Source organism: Rhinolophus sinicus, linkage group LG04 (assembly GCF_036562045.2).
Source record: "Rhinolophus sinicus isolate RSC01 linkage group LG04, ASM3656204v1, whole genome shotgun sequence".
In the NCBI taxonomy this organism is placed as follows: Eukaryota; Metazoa; Chordata; class Mammalia; order Chiroptera; family Rhinolophidae; genus Rhinolophus; species Rhinolophus sinicus.
This window is the reverse complement of record NC_133754.1, coordinates 21,840,902-21,864,520: the sequence shown is the minus strand read 5'-3', so window position 1 is coordinate 21,864,520 and position 23,619 is coordinate 21,840,902. Positions and strand designations below refer to the sequence as shown.

Sequence of the window (23,619 nt, the reverse complement as noted above, 5' to 3'; positions counted from 1 at the left end):
CAAAATAAAAACTGTCATTAGTTTGCTGTTCCTCAGTTATAGCACAATGTGACATCAGTTATCAATGCGATATCTGTCGTTTCCCACCTACCACTTCAAATTTAACCGGCAGTTTTTGTTTGTTTGTTCTCTATTTTCTATCTATGACAGATGTCTTTAAACGATGCCTCTAGCCTTTTTTCAAATTACACCACTCATTTCCTCAGGTTTGAAGCTCCAGATAATTTTCAGTACTACGTAGCCATGCACACACATTGTCTTATGCTTCAGTCTTTCTCCTTTTATCCTACTTTCTTTGCTTGCCTAACCCCAGTGTGCTATCCTCCACTCCTGGCTTCTCAGATAACCTTACCTGCACCACTTCTACACTATGTTAGCATTCTGTGCTTGCCACTCTTAATACGCCAATCTAGTTACATTGAATACATGTTTTTAATCATTTTCATTTTTCAAAAATAGTATAAAATTTTTGAATATATAAAAAATGTCAAGCATAAAATGAACATCCATGTACTTAGCTAGATTTTATAGTTGATATTATACTACATTATCACGTATTTATCTATCTGTCATCCCTCTACTAAGAGATTTTTAATGCATTTCAAAGGTGTACACATAAATACTCTTCATCTTAAACACATATTATTAACTGATGTCAACATTATTTAGAGCTTTTAGGCAAAATTAATATAAATCTTCAGTGTACCATTAAATGAGTTTTGACAATTACATATATATATATATATATATATATATATATATATATATATATATATATCTGTACTTATATATACCATATATGCATATATGTTTATAAAATTAAAATTCCTAACAAGATACAGAATATTACCATTATCCCAAAAAGTTCTCTCGTATCCCTCCCTAGTCAGTCCCCAGCTTCCACATCTCCAAAGACAGCCTCTCTGAATATTTTCAACTTAAATTCATTTGGTCTAATCTTGAATTGCATTTAAATATAATCACATACTCTTTTACCTAAGATTTCTGTCGATCAGCAAATTTTTTGGTGATTCATCTAGGGTGTTGTGTACATTAATAGTTCATTCTTTATAATTGCTTAATAGTAATCTTTTTATCCATTTTCTTGTTGATCATCTAGGATATTATCAGTTTTAGCTATTGTAAATAAAGCTTTTGTGAATCATGTAAAGGATTCTTTTGTGGCCACTGCACATTTATGTTTAAGAGATATATAAGCTGATGTTATAAGACACATGACTTACAAAAAAGTATGTGTGGAAAACATCATAGAAAAATTTTCTTACTTCTTGAAAATTATGCAAACATATGACTGAATAAATCATAAAACGTGCTGCTTTTACTATGGCTAATCATAGCTAAACCTATTTGCTTTTTTGCAAGTTTTGTTATGCTGATAATATCATTTTACATGTTGAATAACAACCTGCGGTTTGGGACATTTTTTTATGCATATGAAGTATTCTTTGATATACCTAATTATAGGATGTACTTTCATTTAATGTAAAACCTCTTGAAAAAATTGTTAGCTCTGTTTTACACTCAGATAGTCCTGATGCTTGACTTTTAAATGATTTTTTAAGAGCATGCAGCAGTAATATGGTTTAGAAATACTAATGTGCACTTGTAGTAATAATCTATACTCATAATGATATACCCACCAAGGTATTATTTAATAGCAAGAGCAAAATTCATGAATAAATACCAAAGGGGATAAGCACATTTAATTTACTCTATTACATAGGAGGCATATTAATTATCACATTACTCAAGGAATCCAAGTATACCTGCTGAGAGTCAGAATACTTCCAATGAGGAGGGTGATGCCAGCCTCAGTTTCTCTGGAGTAAGCAAGAGATGGGAGAAGTGAAAATGGTGATGCCTCAGAAAGTCCCAATATGTGTGCCATGCGGGGAGTATAGTTGTATTTTCATTACTTACTTTTTATTTTATATAAAAGCAAATTACACAAAAGAAACTGAAGTATTTCATTTTGTATGAAAAACAAAATGCCAAACTAAAAATGTTTCCATAGTAGATTTAAACTTTTGAAAATATAGCTATGTGTACATGTGCAAATTTATCTCAGTCCATATTAATGTGAATTTATTACAACTGTAAGAGATTTTAAAAAAATAATTATTTCAGGACTTTGGTCTTATATGCAGACTTTAAGGCTTAACTCCTCAACAACAACACAAATGCCTTTTGGTGCAATGACATTTACTCATTTTAGTAAAATTGAAACAATTAGAGCTGTATGAGCCTGGCAATCTTTAGCAAGATAATTATGTATTCCAAATGCTGGTGTGCCTCATTTACATAATGGGGATAATAATATTACATATTTCTTTGAGATATTGTGAGAAATAGCAAGGCAAGAGCACATGTAAAAAAACTTAACTGATGCTTATTCAGTAAATAATAGGGGGAGTGATATTTTGAAATGTTATATATTATTCATTGCTGGCAATTTTTGTTCACATTTAAACCTCTAGTCATGGAGGTTGAGAACAAACCCAACTAAGAAGAAAGGTCTCAATAGTATGCTTTTGACTTCTAGACAAAATTCCTCTTGAAAGGAAGTTTATGAATAATTTGAGTTCATTTATAAAAAACTTTCACACATGTGATTCATATGTATTGATCATAACCTTCAATATTAGCTATTGTTTTCTAAATGTTATATGCATCAAATATTCAATAATTCAGTATCAATTTAATCTTTATCAGATATGGATTTTAAAACAGCTATGATTATTTATTGTAAGGGTAATTACATTAACTATATTTTATAGCATTATATGAATAAATTATTTTCACATACACTGTTCTTAGTTTTCACTTGGTCAATTGTCGTAAGATCTAGTTAGAGCTATTTTTGTTGTACATGATAACAATTTCCTTTTAAATGGCTTCTTTACAGGAATCTGTCCAGATAACCATTGCCAATATCCACCTCTGAAGCACGGGCAGGAATAAGTAACAGTGTCACATATTTGGCAGTGAGACTACTTACAATTCTATTAGATTAAAATCATTTTTATAGGTGCTCAAAGGTTGAATAGAAATGTGTCTTTTTGATAATTCCGCTAGGAAAAAAAAATAATTCTTTTAATCTGTACTATAATAATTGAAAAATATTAATCATAAAATTGAATTAAAATTGTATCCTTTTTTCTGCTGGTTTCTCAGCATTTCTTGGCTTCCCAGATTATCAACTCACTCTTTTGGGATGATTTAATTCTCCTACTAATTTCCAGTCACTGTTCTTAGTGCTGGTAAACTAAACAACAAAATTCCTGACCTGTTGTAGTTTAAATTAAATTCAGGAAACCATAAACAAACATAAAAGTCATTATAGTTCATGTGATGACAAGTTATAGAGAAATATAAAGAAATGGGAATGTGGAGTCAGGATGAGTGGACAGTACTGCTATTTTATAAAGGTTGGCTGGAAAAGGCCACTCTGATAAGTGAAATACGATATACAAATTTCTGTCTGGAAATTCAACCTGTTTCTTTCTAAAATTAAGACTTCTTGACTTTATTATGACCAATAAACATTTGTTAAGTGCTGTTTTCTCTAAATATTTATATTTTATTTGTATTTTAAGCACAATAGTCAGCAAGCTATGGTCTACAGGCCAAATCCAGCCTACCGTTTGTTTTGTATGGGTTTGTTTTTTACATTATAATGGTTGAGGAAAATCAAATAAAGAATAATATCTCATGATGCATTTAGTGAATATTGGCAATTCATGAAACTAAAATTTCAATGTACATAAAATTTTATTGAGACTGTCTCATTTGTTTGCACATTGTTTATGGATGCTTTCACTCTATAATGACTATATGGTTGCAACAAAGAAACCCATAAGAAAACCCACAAAGACTGTGTTTTTCACCCTGTGGCCCTTTACAGGAAAATTTTTCCAATCCATTACAAAACAAGTAAACCTCTATACTGTATTTCTAGGAGACTTGTGGTGCCAAATGTCACAATCCCTTGACCTAACTCTAATTTGTCGGCAACCAGAGTGAGCAATTTCAGTTGATGTTTACAGTGCCCCCCATCCTGGTCTATCTGCTTACCTGACTAAGAGCATTCTTTGAGGTATTGAGAGTGGGCTCAGACTGCATGACCCTTGCACAGGAAGCCCATTAGTACAAGTACAGGATGGAGGTTAAAGCTCCAGAGGCAATCCCCAACCAAGTATAGAAATCTATAATTTGATTGTAATTTCACTTCCAGCATTATTACTTCTCTTTCTCATGCTCAACTTATATCTTTGTAGGCCAATTCTCTCTTCAATTATCTTTTATTTTATTTTATTTTATTTTATCTTTTTTTTTTTGTAAAATTAATGTGTTTATCACCAGAATACAAAACGGCAACACATTAGCCAGTGCATGAACTCAGTAACAGAAGTGCAAAATCAGTCACCTATAGACTTTTAAACATGAGATATGATGGTCACTGATTATGATGTACGTCTGTTACTTAAATAGTGATTTGTGGTCTGTAGAGCTAAGAGTAAAGTTTATACTTTATGCAAATTACTCAGAGTTAATATATTGTAGTAATTGAAATTTGGGGAACTGGTGTTATTTAACTAAACTATGGTAACTGAAATGCATGCGCCTCAGAACCATGAAAAGCAAAGACTGTATTTGAGGAGACATTATAGCATGATGCTGCTTGATAGGACTAGAATGTTAGGGTTTAATGCTGACAGCCACCGCAAGGTCCTACTGTAGGCACAAGCCTAAGGAGAAGCCGTCCTGCTTTGTTCTGGCTGACGGAGAATCACGATTCTGAGAGGCAGTGCTCTGTTGTTGACATAAAGCAGCCAAGGTGCACTTTCCTACATATGGTGCAGCAGCAGGTAAGCAGAGGACTTGGACTAAGGCGTTTATTTATAAGAGACTACTTAGTTCTAAAGAAAGTGTAAACAAAGAGTTAAAAGTGGCGAATTTTTCAAATTGATATTCTTTGGAAATAAAAGCGAAAACAGGAAGAAAAATGCATTGTTGTTGTGCTCTGTTTATCTCCTTATGCGTGATAGCTGTGGAGCCTAGTAAAAGATACAGCAAGTATTCCAATGGCATGTCACGATCACAGTAGCAGAGACTCTTCCTTTAGATAGAGGCTTAGTGAATGAACAGGAGAAGAATTAAAACCATCTTTTGTTTCTACATATTTGCCTTGCCTTGTTGTTGACAGCTTAGTCATAGCCACAGGTCAGTTGTGGATTTTCAGTAAGCCAGGTATCTGATGAGATAGCCCTATATCTTTCGTGTGAACTCAAAGCTAATTTACTTAATATAGCTAATGATAAGAAGAATATTGGTGCTAAAAGCATAAAGGAGAGAAAAGCTTTAATTCTTAACTGTAAAATAAAAATGTAATTTTGTTGAGTGTTTTATTGAATCTTTTATTATAGAGCATATATTATGGTATTTTAATATTTAATGTGTGCTTTGGATTTTCATATATTTAAAATTTAAAAATTATCTAACTTAGGCATAAACTCCTGATATACTTCTCTTCCTATTCAAAGGACTTGGCCAGATCATTTTATCCTAAATTTGTCTCATCACTCTTTGCATTGTTATCAGTATTGCTGAGGGCAAAAATGGAAAGTGAAATAGGTGGAATTAACCATCTTGACCTGATTTTAAATTCCTTGGCTTGAACTGGACAAGCTACCCTATCAAGAACTTTTAAAGAACAGCTTTTCATACTGTAATTTTACAACTGGATAATTTTTAAAGCATTTAACTCAGTGGCAATAATCATATGACTTAAGAAAGTGATTCACTTAGAATTCTGTGTCAGAGAAACCTGAGCATTTACAATTAGGTGGGGGGAATAACTTTAAAATACTGTATGATTTTTTTTCTGAAAAATAAAAAAAAGCAATACAATAAAAGAAAGCTTATTCTTTCATCTTTGCCCTTTTGAGTACTGCCCTACTTGATGTCTGCCTCAGTAACTTCATTCAGTCACTTTGGTTCCACTTCAGTACCTTTTCTTTGAACTTGAAGTACATCATTAGAGCATACCAGTTCAAGGTCATCAGTTTGCACAAAGCTATAGAAACAACTGAAAGCCATGAGTAACAGGTCAGCCTAAGCCCAGATTGTTTTTCAGACACAAAGAAGAGGTGTCTTCTGGAATAGGTGTCTACTTACTGGGCCACTCAGAATTATTTTAGGGGCGAACCATACATCCCCCCAAGGGCTTCAGGGGAAAAAATTAAGTAAAGTCAGAATATCTGCTTCCTTTAAAATGTTTAGAATCAGGAAAAATGCTCATTCATTAAGTGAAACTCTGTTTGTTTATGTTGTTACCAGTGAGTCTACAGCTCCTGGAAACCAGAAAGAAGAGGGAAAGAATGCTCCCTCAGGTGAAAAGTGAAATTTCCTGTCAGTCAAGTTCCCTGCCATAGCCTCATCTTTACTAGAAAGAGACAAAGCTTAGTGACTATCGTGGCTTTAGCTGTTTCTTGTGTTCTTTGAGGATAGATCAGAATTAACACTATAGGTCAAATTTCTCAAAATTTACTTTATTAACAACTTTATTTTGCCTTTTAGTAGTCAGAGGATTTGGGCTATATCATTGTACATTCTGTAGGTCTCTCAATGAATGTGGAATGAATAATAAATTAGTACATTGTGACCAAATGTCCACTCTAATTATAAATTCTTGATTACTCAGTACATTCTTTTAGATCACTATCCCTGTGAATGTACAGTTATGATAATAAATACATGCTTTCTCTAAACTAAGTCTCCTTTGCACACCTACAGGGAAATATATCTATGTATGTTTAAACATATGTTTCATGTATACCAGACCTTAATCCTCTAACATGTGGCTTCTATTCGGCAGAGAAAGAGACTTCTCAGGGCTACCTGAAAATAGCTTTATGATAGAGACTCACAGAAAATGATAACTAAAAGATTTTGAGATAAGTACAAGTCATTACATGTTCACCTAAGGTGGTATTAATTTAAGCGTGCACTTTGAAAAAAGTAGACATCAGTAGATCCCAAAGAGCCTTCAACTAATATATCTTTGTAAGTATGGTTACTTGTTTTTGAAAAAAGGCAAAAATGTATTTTCTAAGAGTTCATAGTTTAGGTGGATATCAATGAGACCTGTATTCTTTTACTACACTTATGAAACGGCATTTCGGCCATACAGTCAATAATACTAGAACTACGACACAAATGTCATCATAGCCATTTTATCTTTCACTTACCAGTGCTCACATTTTCAACAAAGGTTAGAGAAATTCTAATAAGGATTATGTGAATGTGTTTATCAGGACATAGGACATTTTAATCATAATATATCCAAAGTTTGGCTTTTCTGGTTTCAGTTACCTGTAGTCAACCATTGTTGGAAAATATGAAATGGAAAATTCCACAAATAAGCAATTCATAAATTTGAAATTACATGCTGTTGTGAGTAGCATGATGAAATTTCATGCCATCTTTCTCCATCCTGCCTGGGAAGTGAATCATCCTTTTGTCCAGAGTGTATCCACATGTGCTACCTGCCTGTTAGTGGCTCAGTAGCAGTCTCACTTATCAGATCGGTTATCAGAGAAAGAGATCACATTCACATAACTTTTACCACAGCATATTGCACAGTTATAACAGTTATAACCACAGCACAGTTATAATTATACTATTCTACTATTAATTATTGTTAATCTCTTGCTGTGCCTAATCTATCAATTAAACTTTATCATAGGTATGTATGTGTAGGAAAAAAACATATATATGTAGGGTTCAGTACTATCCTTGGTTTCAGGCGTTTACTGTGAGTCTAGAAATGTATTCCCTGCAGATAAGTGGGTCTACTGTAAATAGAAATGTATTCCCTGCAGATAAGTGGGTCTACTGCAAATAACATTTGTGAAAAATGTTAGATATGAAAGTAAATATTTAATTTTAAAATGTCTAGTATGAGTTTATGTTCAATTAACATTTATTAAGAAAATGAAAATATAAAATGTACTTGTAAGAATGCTTTAATATGTATGTTATTTTGCTATAAAGCTATTTTAATATAGGAGCTCTTTGCTGGAAGTAATAATAATAGAAATAATAACTATAAGCTTTGACTTAACTTATTCAGAACCCTATATCTTATGACATCATTAGTAACACCAATTAGTATTTTCATTATAGAACTAAGACATCGCAAAATATTTAAAATTGGAAGTTACAAGTGAAAAACCCAACTTCTCCCATTTCTTAAATTTATTACAAATTTTACTACACACACACACAAACACACACATACACTCCACACCTCCAGGAAAAGTCATATGAATTTAATGTCTACCAGTGGATTTTGATGTCAACATGCAAATTACACATTTTCTAAATCTGTTGGAAATCTTATAAGATTATTTGTTAGAAAAGGTCAAATTAAATTTCCCATATTTGCATGTTATTAATATTGCTTTCTCATGAATTGCTTGCTCATGCCATTAGTGTATTTTTGTTTTAATGTTTCTAATTTTCTTCTTGATTTAAAAAGAGGTTTTATATATCAAGGAAATTCACCCTTTATTATATTTATAAAAAGTTTTTGTTAATGTTTTCTCTCTTTTAGTTTCTGGTTTCTTTGTATATTTTTGATGTAACTATATTTTATATTTAGATGGTTGGTGATCATTTATGTACATATTAATATTTACTTTATAACTTCTGGGTATTGTGGCTTTCCCTCAGGGACTTTTGATTTTTTGCCCACCATGAAGTAAAAATTAATCACCTACTTTTTCATCTTCTAAGGCGTTTAAGGTAGAGTGTGATGCAAGTTTACTTAAAGTCTCCATGTCTGTTAATTTATGTGGAGCCCTGAGAATGGAACCAAACACAGAGTTCTGTGTCCATGTGTTGTGTGCTTTAGTCGCTGGTTTATCTAAGGTCATTCTGGTATAAAGAATGAGGCAAGAACCTGAGCTTATTTATTTATTTTTCTCCAAATGATTGTTATTAATCTAAACATTTTTTTAATAACAAAATGTTTTCCATGAATTTGAACAGCTTCTCTTATTATATTATGAATATTCATATGTATTAGGGTTTTTTGGGGGACTTTCTTTTCAGATTCATTAATATAGCTATTTTTCTCATCATAAATTAGTTTTTAAACATCTCTATAGTTATATAATATAATACTTTTTAATATCTGGTTATGCCTTTTTCCCTTCAGGACTCCTTTGTATTTAGAGATTGTCTAGCTTTTAAAAATGTCTTTCCTAATATTTTATATTTGAATTTCCAGAAAAATGCAAGTGTAATTTTATAAACACCTTGCGCAAATATCATTATTATGTTATTATATAAGATAACAATTATCATTTCTGAAATAACAAATCATCGTATTCAGAATGAATATCATTCTTTCCATTCATTTGAATTGACATATTTTAAAAGTTTTATTTTTTTTCTTTATTTAGAACTGGCACTTATCCTGCTGATATTATTTTTAAATAATTTACTTTTGGTGGTGTTATTTTAAATAAGTTACTCTGTTCTTTATACAATCTAGGTGATTTTTATTTTATAAAGAAATTGCATTGATGTTTGTCTTTTGCTTATCTGATTTGGCAACTACCAGAAATATTTTATTTTTTTCTAAGATTTAAAGATAACATTTTAATTATTAATGTTTTATATACTTAGGTTTACCTTGGATCTGAGCCAAGAAATTGGCATCCTTTTGTATTTCCTGATTTTAATGAAATGATTTTGAAACAAACGTAATGCTGGATTTTGAGATTTATATATATTCTTAAAATCCAGCATTAAGCTTCATGGTATATTTACATTTATGTCCCTCAACAAAGCTATGTATCAATCAATTAAAATATTACAAATGGTTTATATTTATCGCAGGGAGAGATGTAGAACTCTGCAGGTTGCTTATTTGGCACATGTGAAATTATTGTGATGATTGTAAAATGTCATCCTTATAAAATATAATAAATTACCTAAAAAGTAAAGGCTTTTATTTGTGCTTAAAGGCTTTTATTTGTGCTTCAAAAATGTTTTCCCTGAAATTGGAAATTTACACTTTATAAAAGTGTAAGAATGTTATGCCAAAGCTATATTTTGGTAAGTATGTAGAAACATGAAATAAATAAAAAAGCTTATTTGATGAAAAATTCAAGGCATATGTCATTGTTTATAATAATATTTTCTGTAAAGCTTGATGTCTTATATTTCAGGTATCATGAAAAATACCTTTACTTTAAAATTTTTCCAAAGTGCTTTTCAATATTGACTGCTTTCTTAAAGAGAACATGTCCAACATAATTTAACCTTTTCTGAATAATTTAATGACACAAAGATCACCATCAATTTGGGCCAAAGTGCTCTTTGGCATTATATAATACATCTTTGTTTTCAATTAATATATTTAATGGTGGTTCTTTTGAGTTAAAGCAATGTTTTGTTTTTTTTTTTCACTAGTTACTCCCTCACTATCAGCTATTGCTATTTTCAAATGCCCCAGCTCATTCTGATTTGTGGGTTTGTAAAAGGTCTTGAAATTCAGATAACTAAGCTTATTAATATTGCATTAAAATGTAGTAAAAAGGCTTTGTGAGAAGACCTGAGGGCCTTTCTGTTGAGTTGAATAAATGAGCTTTATCTTCTTTATAGAAGCTTTTTGTGACTGTTGTCAGTTCAGAAAACGTGTATCACTTTATTATGTACTGTGTTCAATATAAGTAAGGTTGCTAGATATTTTAATTATAAATATTGGAATAAGTCCTACTGTCTGTAATGCCAAAATGGAATGTATAAATATTACTTCCTATTGTCCTCCCCAAAATAATTGTATTTGGTTATATGAATTAACAACTCCCAAAAGACTCAGAATCACACTTTGATAACATTCGGAGAACTTTCTCTAAGTTTTATTTTTTGAGAACAGAGCCTGCTGTGTGTTTTGTCATGAGGAAAATACTGTTGTATTTGTAGTGTATCTAGATAGATTGCACCTATCTTCTAGTTATGTGACTGGACTTGGAAAACAAATACTTTATAAATTTCAAAAATACCAATGAAAATGAACTGCACTCTATTGCTCTGTAACAAATTACCACAAATAGTGGTTTAAAATGCCCCCGAAAGAAACGAAGCCTGCAAACACCTTGGTTTTAACACAGTAAGATCTATTTCTGACTTCCAGAACTGTAAGATAATAAATGTGTTTTATTAAGCCACTAAGTTTGAGATAATTTTTCAAAACAGCCATAGGAAATTAACACAACTTCTAATTTGAAAAATGAAGACAGGGATGCACTCCTATTTCTAATGTAGCAATTCAGGATAAAATACATAGGTCACCTTTGAAACCTGCACTTAGAGGAAAAACACTAAGAAAAAAAAGAAAAACCTGCCATGTGTTGAAATTTAAGACACATTTAACTCCTTGAATGAGACTTTGAAATTCAAATAAGTCCTCACTTTCTCCTTTCTCCTTTGAATAACAACACTTTTTAGCAGGTAGCTCAGAAGCCATTAACTTCACACATTCCCAACTATTTTCTCTTTGAAGGATGACTGGACCTCAAATTCTCTGCAAGAATTTTGACCAAGGATTTGAACATTAAGGAAAGTGCAGTTGTTCAAATACTTACTCCCTTGTGCACCTATACCTGCAAAATATGGGTCTCATGGGATTGGGATAATTAAGATTCAGGTTATACTCTTTCTTCTACCATCATGTATCAAGAGTTAGTCATAAGAGAGAGGCACTTGCATATGATTTCATATAACTTAATTTTTAGTTAGGCATTCGTGCAATCCCAATACTATCAAGCTTTGAGAATTCAGATGACTTTGAAATTATTCAACAATTTAGTTTACCTTGGGGTTTTGATGTGTACACAATTGGACAAATCATTCAATATAAACTATAATAAATATATTTAACCATAAGATAAGCACATTTGTTTCAATTGTATATCTTACGCTACTAAACAGTATAAAGTGACTTATGGACATTACAATTATTTATTTTTATTCTAAAAATAATACATTTATAATACTTCATATTTAGCTGTATAGAAATTAGCTCATATTTTTAATAACATCAGAAAACAGATTTACTGTATCTAACTCTAGCTATGTTACCTTTGTCAGCTTTTTACCTTTGAATAAAAATTAAGCATAAATTATATAATTTTTATTTCAATTAGCTAAATTTCTCCTAACAAGTTGTTTATACCTGTTTAGTTCATTGCTAGTTTCTAAAAAGTAAAAGACTCCCCTTAAGAATGTTTTCCCAGGCCGGCCCGGTGGCTCAGGTGGTTGGAGTGCGATGCTCCTGACGCCAAGGTCGGAGGTTCGATTCCCACATGTTACAGTAAGCTGCACCCTCTACAGCTAAGATTGTGAACAATGGCTCTCCTGGAGCTGGCCTGCTGTGAGCAGCCGGTGAGCTGCTGTGGGCTGCTTGGTGCTGCTGTGGGGTACCAGCCTGGGGGAGTGCAAGGCTCATAATACTAGCATGGGTCAGGGAGCTGTGTCCTACACAGCTAGACTGAGAAAAAACAGCTTTACTTGAACTGGAGTGAAGGGTGGAGGCGGGAAAAAGAAAATGTTTATTAAAAAAAAAAAAGAATGTTTTCTCTAGTTTGAAACCTTTTATTACATTTAAAGCAAAATACATTTTTAGTGCATTAGTGATAGAACACAAGAATTTTGACTCCCTTTGTAAGAATATTTAATCACTAAAGATGAAGCACTGGCGAATATGAGTCTGAACATTAAGATCAAACGCTGAAACAAGATCAATTTTTGCTAGCTTATATTTTATGATATAAACATTGCGAACTTATTCGAGGCAGACATTTTTAATGTGAAACGTTTAATTGAATCCATTAAAACATATCGCATCAGCAATTTAGCTTGTTTCGTTTTTTAATTTCAACTTTATTAATCAGACTTATTACATTTCTCAAATTTATACATAAAAATACTTTTAGGAAAGATAAGCTATTTTATTTAGAAATTATAACATGGTTGATAAAGATAGATCATTTTAATGTCTCCAAATTCTATTAAGCTATTCTCCAAATGCGTTTTTTAAAAAGATTATAAAAGTATAATTGACATTTGTTTACATATCTCAAAATTGACTTTTAAAACTTTCTGTTATTTAAGGCACAGGACAAATTTAAAGGAAAAAAATGGTGAATATTTTATTAATTATTTTAATAAATAATTTAATTTAAGAATTTAAGAAATGCTAATTTAAGAAATGTTGTTTATTAACAGTTCTTCACTCAGAATTGTACAGATAATATACAAAGGTTAGTTGTTCAAAAGGGGCTTTAATAATTTTTTTCAGGTTAGGATTATGTTACACTTTTTTAATGGCAAACAGTGATAGAAGGAAGCTGTAAGATCTACTGACAGAACTATGTTATGCCCAAAATGATTCTATTGAAATCAATAATTTAGCATGGGGCTATTATGTAATTCAAACAAGCTGAACATTTGTGTTTATTTTGATCATTAATGTTCATCAAGAAGAGAAAATATACAGTAATAAATTACTACTCCCTTTGTCTTTCTGACACTTTTTCTTTAAGAAAAATGAATGTGACAAGAGTGTTTTCACATCCTAGTTTTATACCACTAATCATTTGTATACCTTGGGCATGTTGTATGTTGGATTAGTAGTAAATGGCTACTATCTGATTTTATGTTTTACCAGGAGCTACAACCATAGAGAAATATGACCTCAGAACAAATTTGTGGATCCAGGCAGGGATGATGAACGGCAGAAGATTGCAGTTTGGTGTGGCTGTTATTGATGACAAACTCTTTGTAATTGGAGGTCGAGATGGCTTAAAGACATTGAACACTGTTGAATGTTACAATCCCAAAACCAAGACTTGGACTGTCTTACCACCAATGTCAACACATAGACACGGTCTAGGTAAGTTCTCTTATTTTATTGATATTATGTTTAGAAGCATTTTTATTGATAGTGAAAATGTGTGTAAAAATATAGTATTACTGTCATCAGTTATCATTAATGTTAGGTAAATCATGGGCTATTTTGAGCATTTTTTTTATTTTTTATTTTAAGTTCTTGACATTTTCCTGTGTTGGACAATATGCATTAAACTTTTGAGAGAGATGTTAAAGATATCAAAATGAGCATTAAACTTTTGAGAGAGATGTTAAAGACATCAAAGTTTTCTCAATCTGACATTTATTCAATACATAAAATTTTATATGAAAACAAATTGCAGAACTATTATGAAGAGGCCAGAGTAAGGCAACCCGGAAGAAGGAACAGTTAATGTGGATTGATGGAAAGTTAATTAAAATGACTCACTTCACATTACTGGATTGACAAGTGTAGGTATATCTTTTTACTTAATTGATACCACATTGAAAAAAATCCACAGGGAGAGAGCAATGAAGGTTTAGAGAAAGAGTGACACATCAGCTGGCCATGGGTCAGTCTGATGGCTTTGACTTTATCTCTACTAGGGAGTAACTTGGAGATGGGGAGTCTATATTTGGATCCAGAAAATCTGGGTGTGACTTGGGGCAGCACTTAAATATGAGCCTTAGTTTCCTGATTTACCACCAATTCAAGGTTATGAAGTAGATAAAAATCTAATGATGATAATGAATATGAAATCACTTTGTAAATTGTAAAGTGCTATACAAATATTTTAAAATGAGAAATTTAATTAAGACTAACAGTTCCTGAATTTGTACTTTGTATCATGGGATTGTAAGAAGTGTGAATTACTTTGAAGAACTGAAATATGGCAGACAGTTGAAAAAATACCTTTCAGATATTTCAAATGTACACTTTAGAGCGATATGAGGGTTTAATTGCAAATACACTGATTTAGACATTCACAGGTAAGCAAAATTATAGAGTATTTCTAAAACAAGTATTAATGATAGTGTGGGAGATTTGCATGTCAAAAGAACATACATGAAAAATTTTCACCAAGAATACATCTTAAGTGGCTTCATTTCAGGTGTTTAAAGTGTACTCAGGAGGTGATGGTTTGCCTCAAATCCTATCACACAAGCACAGGTCGTGAGCAGGGCGGTATTCTCCCATGGTGTCTTTTAGTTTGTCTCATTTGTTAAAGGGTTCATTGTAAAATTACATGTGGAAGTAAGACTGCATAAAAAAATTATATGAACCAAGTCTCACAAATATCTAAAATGTAATGCAGCATTTCCCACAGATATTGATGACCCAATAGCAACTCTAGTCATTCATTATCTGCATGCCTAAGCCTCTACTGTTTTACATTTTTTGTTCTGCTTCACTTTTTTTTTCTTAATTAAAGTTTATTGGGGTCATAATAGTTAGTAAAGTTACATTGGTTTCAGGAGTAGATGAGAGTAAGCGGGATCAAATATATGGTGATGGAAGGAGAACTGACTCTGGGTGGTGAACACCAAATGTGGTATATAGATGATGTATTATAGAACTGCTTCACTTCTGTTATCAAGTGGATCACCTCTTCTCCATATCTCATACCATTGGGTTCTTCTGTGTTTTACTTCATACTGGTTAATGCTTTGTATTGTTGTTGCTTTTTTTTTTTTAAATTGTCTACTACAGTACTCCCCCACATCTGACCTGAGTGAGTTAGTAGAGAATATCATGGCATATATCATTTTTGGGCACAGCACTATCTCAAAGTGCCTCATAGATTGCTAGTAATGCCCAGCCCATAGAAAACTGCCTTTGACTTAACTGCCAATCCAAAGTACAGCCAGTTGAAGCCAGAATTTATAGTAACACAAAACACATACGTATTCTCTGATGAAGTAGAGTGCTTTCTTTATGATTAATCACATTCCTTATGTCAGTTGACTCTCAGGAAATTCAGCATTACGTATCATATTCAAATACAATTAACATCCTCAGCCTAGGATTCCTGTTCCTTCAATATAACATATAAGTAGCTGATTTACCTTCTTCTCTCTTCCAGGGACTTCTCTTACATAGATGTTGATATGTCTTATTTTATATTTCCTATTTTTTTAATTTAATTTTATACCTTTTCTTTATCCTTCCTGATGAATAATTTTAATATCCAGCCCTCCACATTCTTGTTAATCTGTGTGCATCATAATATTTATCCCATGCATTGATGTCTTAATCTCAATTAAATTGTTTTTACATTTTCAATATCCCTACTTGGTAATTTCTTATAATTGCTTTCTTCTTATTAGCAGCATTAATAACTTCCCCTATCTCTGTGAGACCATTTATTATGCCTTTTTCAAATTCTTATCTGCTTCTTTAATAAGTTATTTTTTATTTATTATAGGTGATCATCTTCCTCCTCCTCTTCCTCCAACTCCTCTCTCCTATTTTTCTTTTTCCTGTCAGTTAGCCTTTTTCTCCTTCTCTCCAAATTGAATAAGACATTACTTCAATACAGCTTTTAATTAAGTCTTTTTAGAAGAAATTGATAAAGAATAATACAGTTACTGTTTATAATGGATTTTCTAAATGCTGGGCATTGTGTTGTATGTTAAATACATGATAGAGATTATTTTTGTGTTTTTCAATTTTCAATTGAGATGAAATTCTCATACCACAAAATTAAGTTTTAAAGACTAGAGTTGATATTTTTTAATATATTCATAGAGTTTTTCAGCTGATCAACATTATTAAACATTGGACATTTTGTATAGATAGAATCATACAATTTGTGGCTTTTGAATATGATTTCTCTCACACAGCATAATGTATTCAAGGTTCATCAATTTTGTGGCATTGTTGATACTTCATTGCTTTTATGGCTGAATAATATTCCACTGTTAGGATTTACTACATTTTGTTTATATATCACCAATAGAAGGACATTTGGGTCATTTCTACTTTTTGGCTGTTGTGAATAAACTGCTATGAACATTCATATATTCATTTTGGTGTGAATATATGTTTTCACTTATTTTGGATATATACATTGTGGGAGAATTGTTGAGTTATGTGGTAACTCTAACTTTTGAAAGAACTACCAATTTGATTTTAATAATGGCTGCACTATTTTCTATCTCCTAAGCAATGCATGAGGGATGCTAATTTTTCTACATACTTGCCTACATTTGTTATTATCCATTCTTTATTGTTATAGTAATCCTAGTGTGTATGAAGTGGCACCTCATTGTAATTTTATAGGTATTTGTCTAACAAACACATTTCATGTGTTTATTGGCTATTTACATATCTTCTTTGAATAAGTCTCTATTCAAATATTTTGCCTTTTTTTGTTTGTTTGGGATATATTATTTTTACTATTGAGTTGTAATTGTTCATTTTATAGTCTGTATACAAGTCCTGTATCAGATAGAATATTTGCAAATGTCTTCCATTCTATGGGTTCTATTTTAACTTTCTTGAGAGTGTCTTTTGAAGCACAAAAATTATTAACTCATTAAATTCAATTTAATTTTTTCTTCTAGTGTTTGTGCTTTCGGTAGCATATTTGAGAAAGTATTGTCTAATCCATGGTCATGAAGATTTATGCCTATGTTTTCTTTTAGATATTTTAGGTCTTAAATTTAAAAATATGATCCATTTGAATTAATTTTTTTTGTATGGTGTGGGGTAGCAATTCAACATTGATCTTTTGTATATTGTCTCAGCACTAGTATTTGTTGAAAATAACTTTCTTTTCCATTGAATTGTCTTGGCATCCTTGTCAAAAATCAATTGCCCATAAACATGAGGGTTTATTTATAGACTCTCAATTCTATTCCATTAATGTCTAGGTCTGCCTTTATGCCAGCACCACACTGTCATAATGATTATAGCTTTGTAGTAAGTTTTGAAATTGGGTGTTGTCAGACCTCTGACTTTGTTTTTCTTTTCAATATGTTTTGCATTATTCAGTCTCTGCATTTCTATACAAATTTTAGAATCAGTTTTCAATTTCTTCAAAAAGGTTGCTGGGATTCAGGCACTGATTTGATTATATCTGTAGATCAATTTGTGAGTTTTGCCACATTAACAGTATTAATTCTTCCAATCAATGTACATTAGATGCCATTCTGTTTATTTAAGTCTATTTTCTCTTATTTTTGCTAAATTTATTGCTAAATAGTCTATTACATTTGATCTTATTGTATATTGAATAATTTCTTATGTTTGTTTTCAGATTTTTCATTGCTAGTGTATAGATATATAATTTGTTTGTATATTGAACTTGCATCCTGAAACCTATATGAACATTTTTATTAGATTAGTAGATTTTCTTGGATTTCTTATGATTTTGTGTCTAGTAAACTCATTATATCTGAAAAGAGAAATGGTTTTACTTATTCCTTTAAAGATTACATGATCTTTATTTATTTTACTTGCTTATTTACCTTGGCTAGAACCTTCAGGACAATATTGAGTAGAACTGGCAAAAGAGGACAATGTTGTCTTGCTTTTCTGTTAGGGGAAAAATTTCAGTTATTTGTTTTTTGTTTTTTTTTAAACAGATGCTCTTTATTAGGTTATAGAATGTTCTTTATATTCCTAATTAGCTGAGTGTTTTATCATGAAAGGGTATTGGATTTTGTCAAGTACCTTTCCTGCATGTATTGAAAAGAGCATGCAATTTTTTTTTCTTTATTCTATTAGTATACTGTATTACATTAACTGATCTTTAAATATTAATCCACCTGATCTTCTTTAGATAAATCTCACTTGGCATGGTCTATAATCCTTTTTATATGTTGTCCTATTGGGTTTGCCTGTATTTTGTGGAATATTTTTCATCTGTATTTATAAGGGATATTGATAAATAGTTTTCTTTTCTTCTGACATCTTTGTCTAGCTTGAGTACCAAGTTAATATTGGCTTTATAGAATGAGTTGGAAAATGTTCACTGGTCTTCTATCTTGTGGAAGAGTTTGTGAAAGATTGGTGTTACTTCTGTAAACATTTAGCAGAATTCATCAATAAAGCCAAGAGAGCTGGGGCTTTACTTTTGTGGGAATTTTGAACACCAGGATAAAATATTTTTACAAGTTTCAAGTGCACAAAACAACATCATGATTAAACATTTATATACCCCACAAATGATCACCCTAATAAGTCTATTACCCATTTGACACTTTACATTGTTATTAAAATATTGTTGACTATATTCATTATGCTGTACTTTATATACATGTGACTATTGTTTAAATTGTAGTTGATATTCAATATTATTTTATATTAGTTTCAGGTGTACAGCACAGTGGTTAGACATTTATATTTTATGAAATTGTCCCCTCCACGATAAGTCTAGTACACATCTGACACTATACATAGTTATCACAATATTATTGACCCTATTCCCCATACTTATTTCACATGACTGTGACTATTTTGTGACTACCAATTTGTACTTCTTAATCCCTTTACCTTTCATACCTACCTCCCATCCCACTCTCATCTACTAGCCGTCACTTTGTTCTCTGGAGGGTCTTCAAAAGATTAAAAACAGAACTACCTTATGATCCAACAATTTCACTCCTGAGTATTTATCCAAAGAAATCCAAAACACTAACTTGAAAAGATAAATGCACTCCTATGTTCACTGCAGTTCTATTTTAATAGCCAAGGTATGGAAATACCTAAAATGCCATCAATAGATGACTAGATGAAGAAAAGGTGGCACACACATATATACATATATATCTTATTATAGATATATATGTATATATATGTACATATATGAGTGTATGTATACACACACACACACACAGTGGAATATTACTCTGCCGTAAAAATGAAATCTTACTAATCACTACTCTTTGTTGGTCTGTTAAGATTTTCCATGTCTTCTTAAGTCAGTTTTTATAGTTACTGACTTTCTAGAAATTTGTCCATTTCATCTACGTTTTCTAAATTGCTAGCATGTAATTCTTTACAGTATTCCCTTATAATCCATTTTATTTTTATCAGGTCAGTAGTAATGTTCCCTATTTTATTCCCAATTTTAGTAATTAAACTTTTCTCTATCTTTTATTCAGTCTAGGTAATGGTTTGCAATTTTGCTGACATTTTTTTCCCCCCAAATAACCCACTGCTAGTTTTGTAATGTTCTTTTGTTTTATAATTTTCTATTTTATTTATATCCACTCTATCTTTGTATATACTTTTCCTTCCCTTTGCATTGGATTTGTTCTTATATTCTACTCCTTAGTGTGGAAAGTTAGGTTATTGATTTGCCATCTTTCCTAATTTAAGTTTTTACAGCTATACATTTCCATGTAAGTACTGCTTTAGTTGTACTCCACAGGTTTTGGTGTTTACTGCCTTTATTTATATTTATCTCAAAGTATTTTTAATCATTTTTTTTCTTCTTTGACCCCTTGGTTATGTAGGAGTGTTTTTAATTTTCACATTTTTTTTTATTATTGCCATACAAATTACATACATATTTATACATTATACATCCATCAAAACAGTTTTAAAATTATTACTTTAATAAGATAGGAGAAAATAAAGAGTTACGGATAAAAAATTCATTTATACTCTTTTTTTTTATGTTTACCTTATCAGTGCTCTTTATTCTTCATTTAGATTTGTCTTTTTATAGAAATGTCTATATTTCAGCCAAAGGGACTCTTTTTACTGTTTTCTGTAGGGTAGGTCTGCTAGCAATAGATTCCCTCAATGTTTAATTTTTGTTTGTTTGTTTAATCTGGGTATGCGACAATTTCTCCTCTATTTTTGAAGGATGTAAAATTCTTAACAGTCTCTTTCCTTTAGCACTTTGAATATGCCATTCTACTGTCTTCTGGCCTATTTGTTATCTGATCAGAAATGAACTGTTAATCTTACCGAGGATCCCTTGTATGTGAGAAGTTGCTACTCTTTTTCTGCTTTCAAGATTCTCTCCATAGTTCTGGCTTTTGACAGTTTGTGATGCTGCTTCTGGTTGTGCATATCTTTGAGTTTATCCTACTTGCAGTTCCTTAAGCTCAGCTCTCTGTTTCCCAGCTCAGCTGAGCTACTGACAAGGCAGAGTTGTAATTTGCCTACTGAATTGTTGAAGGAATGTTCCAACATGCACACAGAGTCTCTCAGCAAAGGCAAGTTTTCCCCCACTTCCCACCATAAGGAGGCTTTGGTAGAGGTTCTTAAAGAAAACCCCTTTCCAACTTTCCAGACAAGAAGACTTAAGAATAAAAATCCCTGTGTTAGGAATGCAAATATATGAAGAACGTGACCAGCCAGAGTAGTCTGAGTCCTTGACTGCAACTCCCTTGAAAAACTGCCACACATTGGCTGTGCACGAAGACTGGGATTGGAGAATAGCTTCCCTCATGAGGCCTGCCACGTAAAGTCTTTGTAATTGCCTAAGATCAGGTCTGAAATTTACTTAGATTTTTACCAGGAACTGGACTCTTCAGTCCTTAACCTCCATTTCCTGCTTACACACATCATCAAGGTCAGCCAGAGCTGAGAGCTTAATTTCCTTCTCACAAATTACTTGATTTTGTGTGCAGACCTGAACTTGTGCATGACCTTCAAGAGTACCAGGAGTATGGTAACCTTTTCAAATTTCCCCATGGACGTATCATTCTTCAGCTCTACTTTCAAGTGTTGTACTCAGCATTTTGCTTGCCCCAACTCTTTTGACCACCTCAGGCAGCTGTGATGTTAAATCACAGTGTTTGAACAATACAGAGTTAGGAGTACCAACCTGTTGTACCACCAAAAATCTTTGTGTAACTTGTCAGCCCTCTACCTACAATACATTGAAAATACTATTTTGATCCACAGTTGGTTGAATCTGTAGATGAAAAAGTTCGGGATATGAGGGCTGATTGTCTATTTATTGGAAAAAAAAAAAAATCCTTATATGAGAGGACCTGAGCAGTTCAAATCTGTTTTGTTCAAAGATCAACTGTGATTGCCACTGACTTATTTCCTTCCTTTGTTCCTTTGTTCCTTTGTTCCTTCCTTCCTTCCTCCCTTCCTTCCTTCCTTTCTTTCTCTCTTTCTTTCTTTTCTTCTTCTTCTTCTTCTTCTTCTTCATTTTTTTTTTTTTTTTCCACATATGACCTGGTCATTCTCGGTAAGGTGAAGCCCTAGTCAGATGAAAAAAGAATAAGCCCTATAAGTAAAGGTATCCAGAGAACTGCCAGACAGGTCAGATAATAATAATTCCCTGAGGAACTGACTTTGAGAAATCTCCCAATCTTCCCACCTCCTCCATGACTTCTAGGCTGTTGAATATGGTGACTACCTTAATCACAAGGTTGTTGGTTTTCAAGGCTACTGCAAAACTAACGAGGAGGTGATGGAAATAGGACATGTTAAAACATCACCAAGTTCATTGTTCTTATCTAGAGTAAGCTGTTTTTCTTGAATAAATGCTCCTCAGATAATTTTAAGCCTTTATTTATTTCCCAGAGATCTGAGTTTGACACCTTTCACCAATGTTCTCATTACTTTCATGGAGTAGTAGATCTTAGGAGGTCCTTACTCTGCCACACCTGCAGATGTCAATATGAAGGATTAATTTTACATGGGTACAGTAAGCAGAAACTGATTGGCCCAGGAGCATAAGGAGTCTCTTGAAGGCATAATGGTTATTAAAATCTTAAAAATTACATACATGGTCTAGTCATCGCCAAAAGGAAAAAAAATTCAAAGGAATGAGAATAACACTTGCATTGGCTTTTTGTCAACAATTCTGGTAAATGCTGACTCCGTTAGATGGAAGGTCAGCCACTCTTAAGCTAAAAAATAACACATTCATAATGTACAAACATAATGTATGTGTCCCCAAACTATATACTTTAACAAAACAACACATAAACAAAACACAATGGTTAGCTTAGAAAATTGATTAGATGTCCTGGAATCCGCCTGAAACGAAGACAGACTTGATAGTTTACTCAAGATGAAAATTATATACATGCCTTTGAAAGTCTGATGAGGAAAAAGATGCTTCCATGAAAGACTGGAACTGGCATCTCTGCTTCTATCTACTCTTGATCTGTGAGATAGCTTTGAGATAGGTACGTTGCCCTAGAAACTAGATATTGCTGCCAAATTTGCTAATTCAAAAACAAAAACAAAACAAGTGTTTACTTTCCATGATTGCTTTGCTCATTCCAGTTTTAAAGCTCCTGTACCTTATTAGCTAAGCTTAACATATAGGCATTCATTTTTTAGAGTTAGGAAAAAAGAAGTATCTTACTTAAATTTATAAAATTCCTGAATGTACATGTGAAGAAAGGGAACACAAAATGACATTTACTATGAGTTTTTTTTCTGAGTTTTAGAAACTATACTTATGAAAACAATTAACAAATGGGCTAAAGAAAATATCAGCATAATAAAACATTGCATTCATTTGTGGCATAACCCATTAGACTAGAAAATCTCATTCTAAACTGTCAGTTTTCATTTTCTTAAAAGGAATGCTTGCTTCATTTTAGCCCATTTCTTTAATTATATCAGTGTATGTTTGTCCTCTTCATGTCTCTTTTACTTAAAAAATAGCTTTTCACAAGACCAAGATGGGCTGTGTTTCTTTGAAAGGTTTCTCTCTTTAAAGTTTTGCAATTTTCCCA

General features: G+C 32.0%; 1 protein-coding gene across 1 annotated transcript in view; it reads left to right on the top strand.

The window, feature by feature from the left end:
- The window catches only part of KLHL1 (kelch like family member 1), a 301,848-nt gene that overhangs the window by 227,468 nt on the left and 50,761 nt on the right, over positions 1–23,619 (top strand). The window contains exon 7 of the mRNA XM_019751890.2: positions 13,766–13,990. Within this exon, the coding sequence (XP_019607449.1) occupies positions 13,766–13,990 (225 nt within the window). The remainder of the gene's footprint in view (positions 1–13,765; positions 13,991–23,619) is intronic.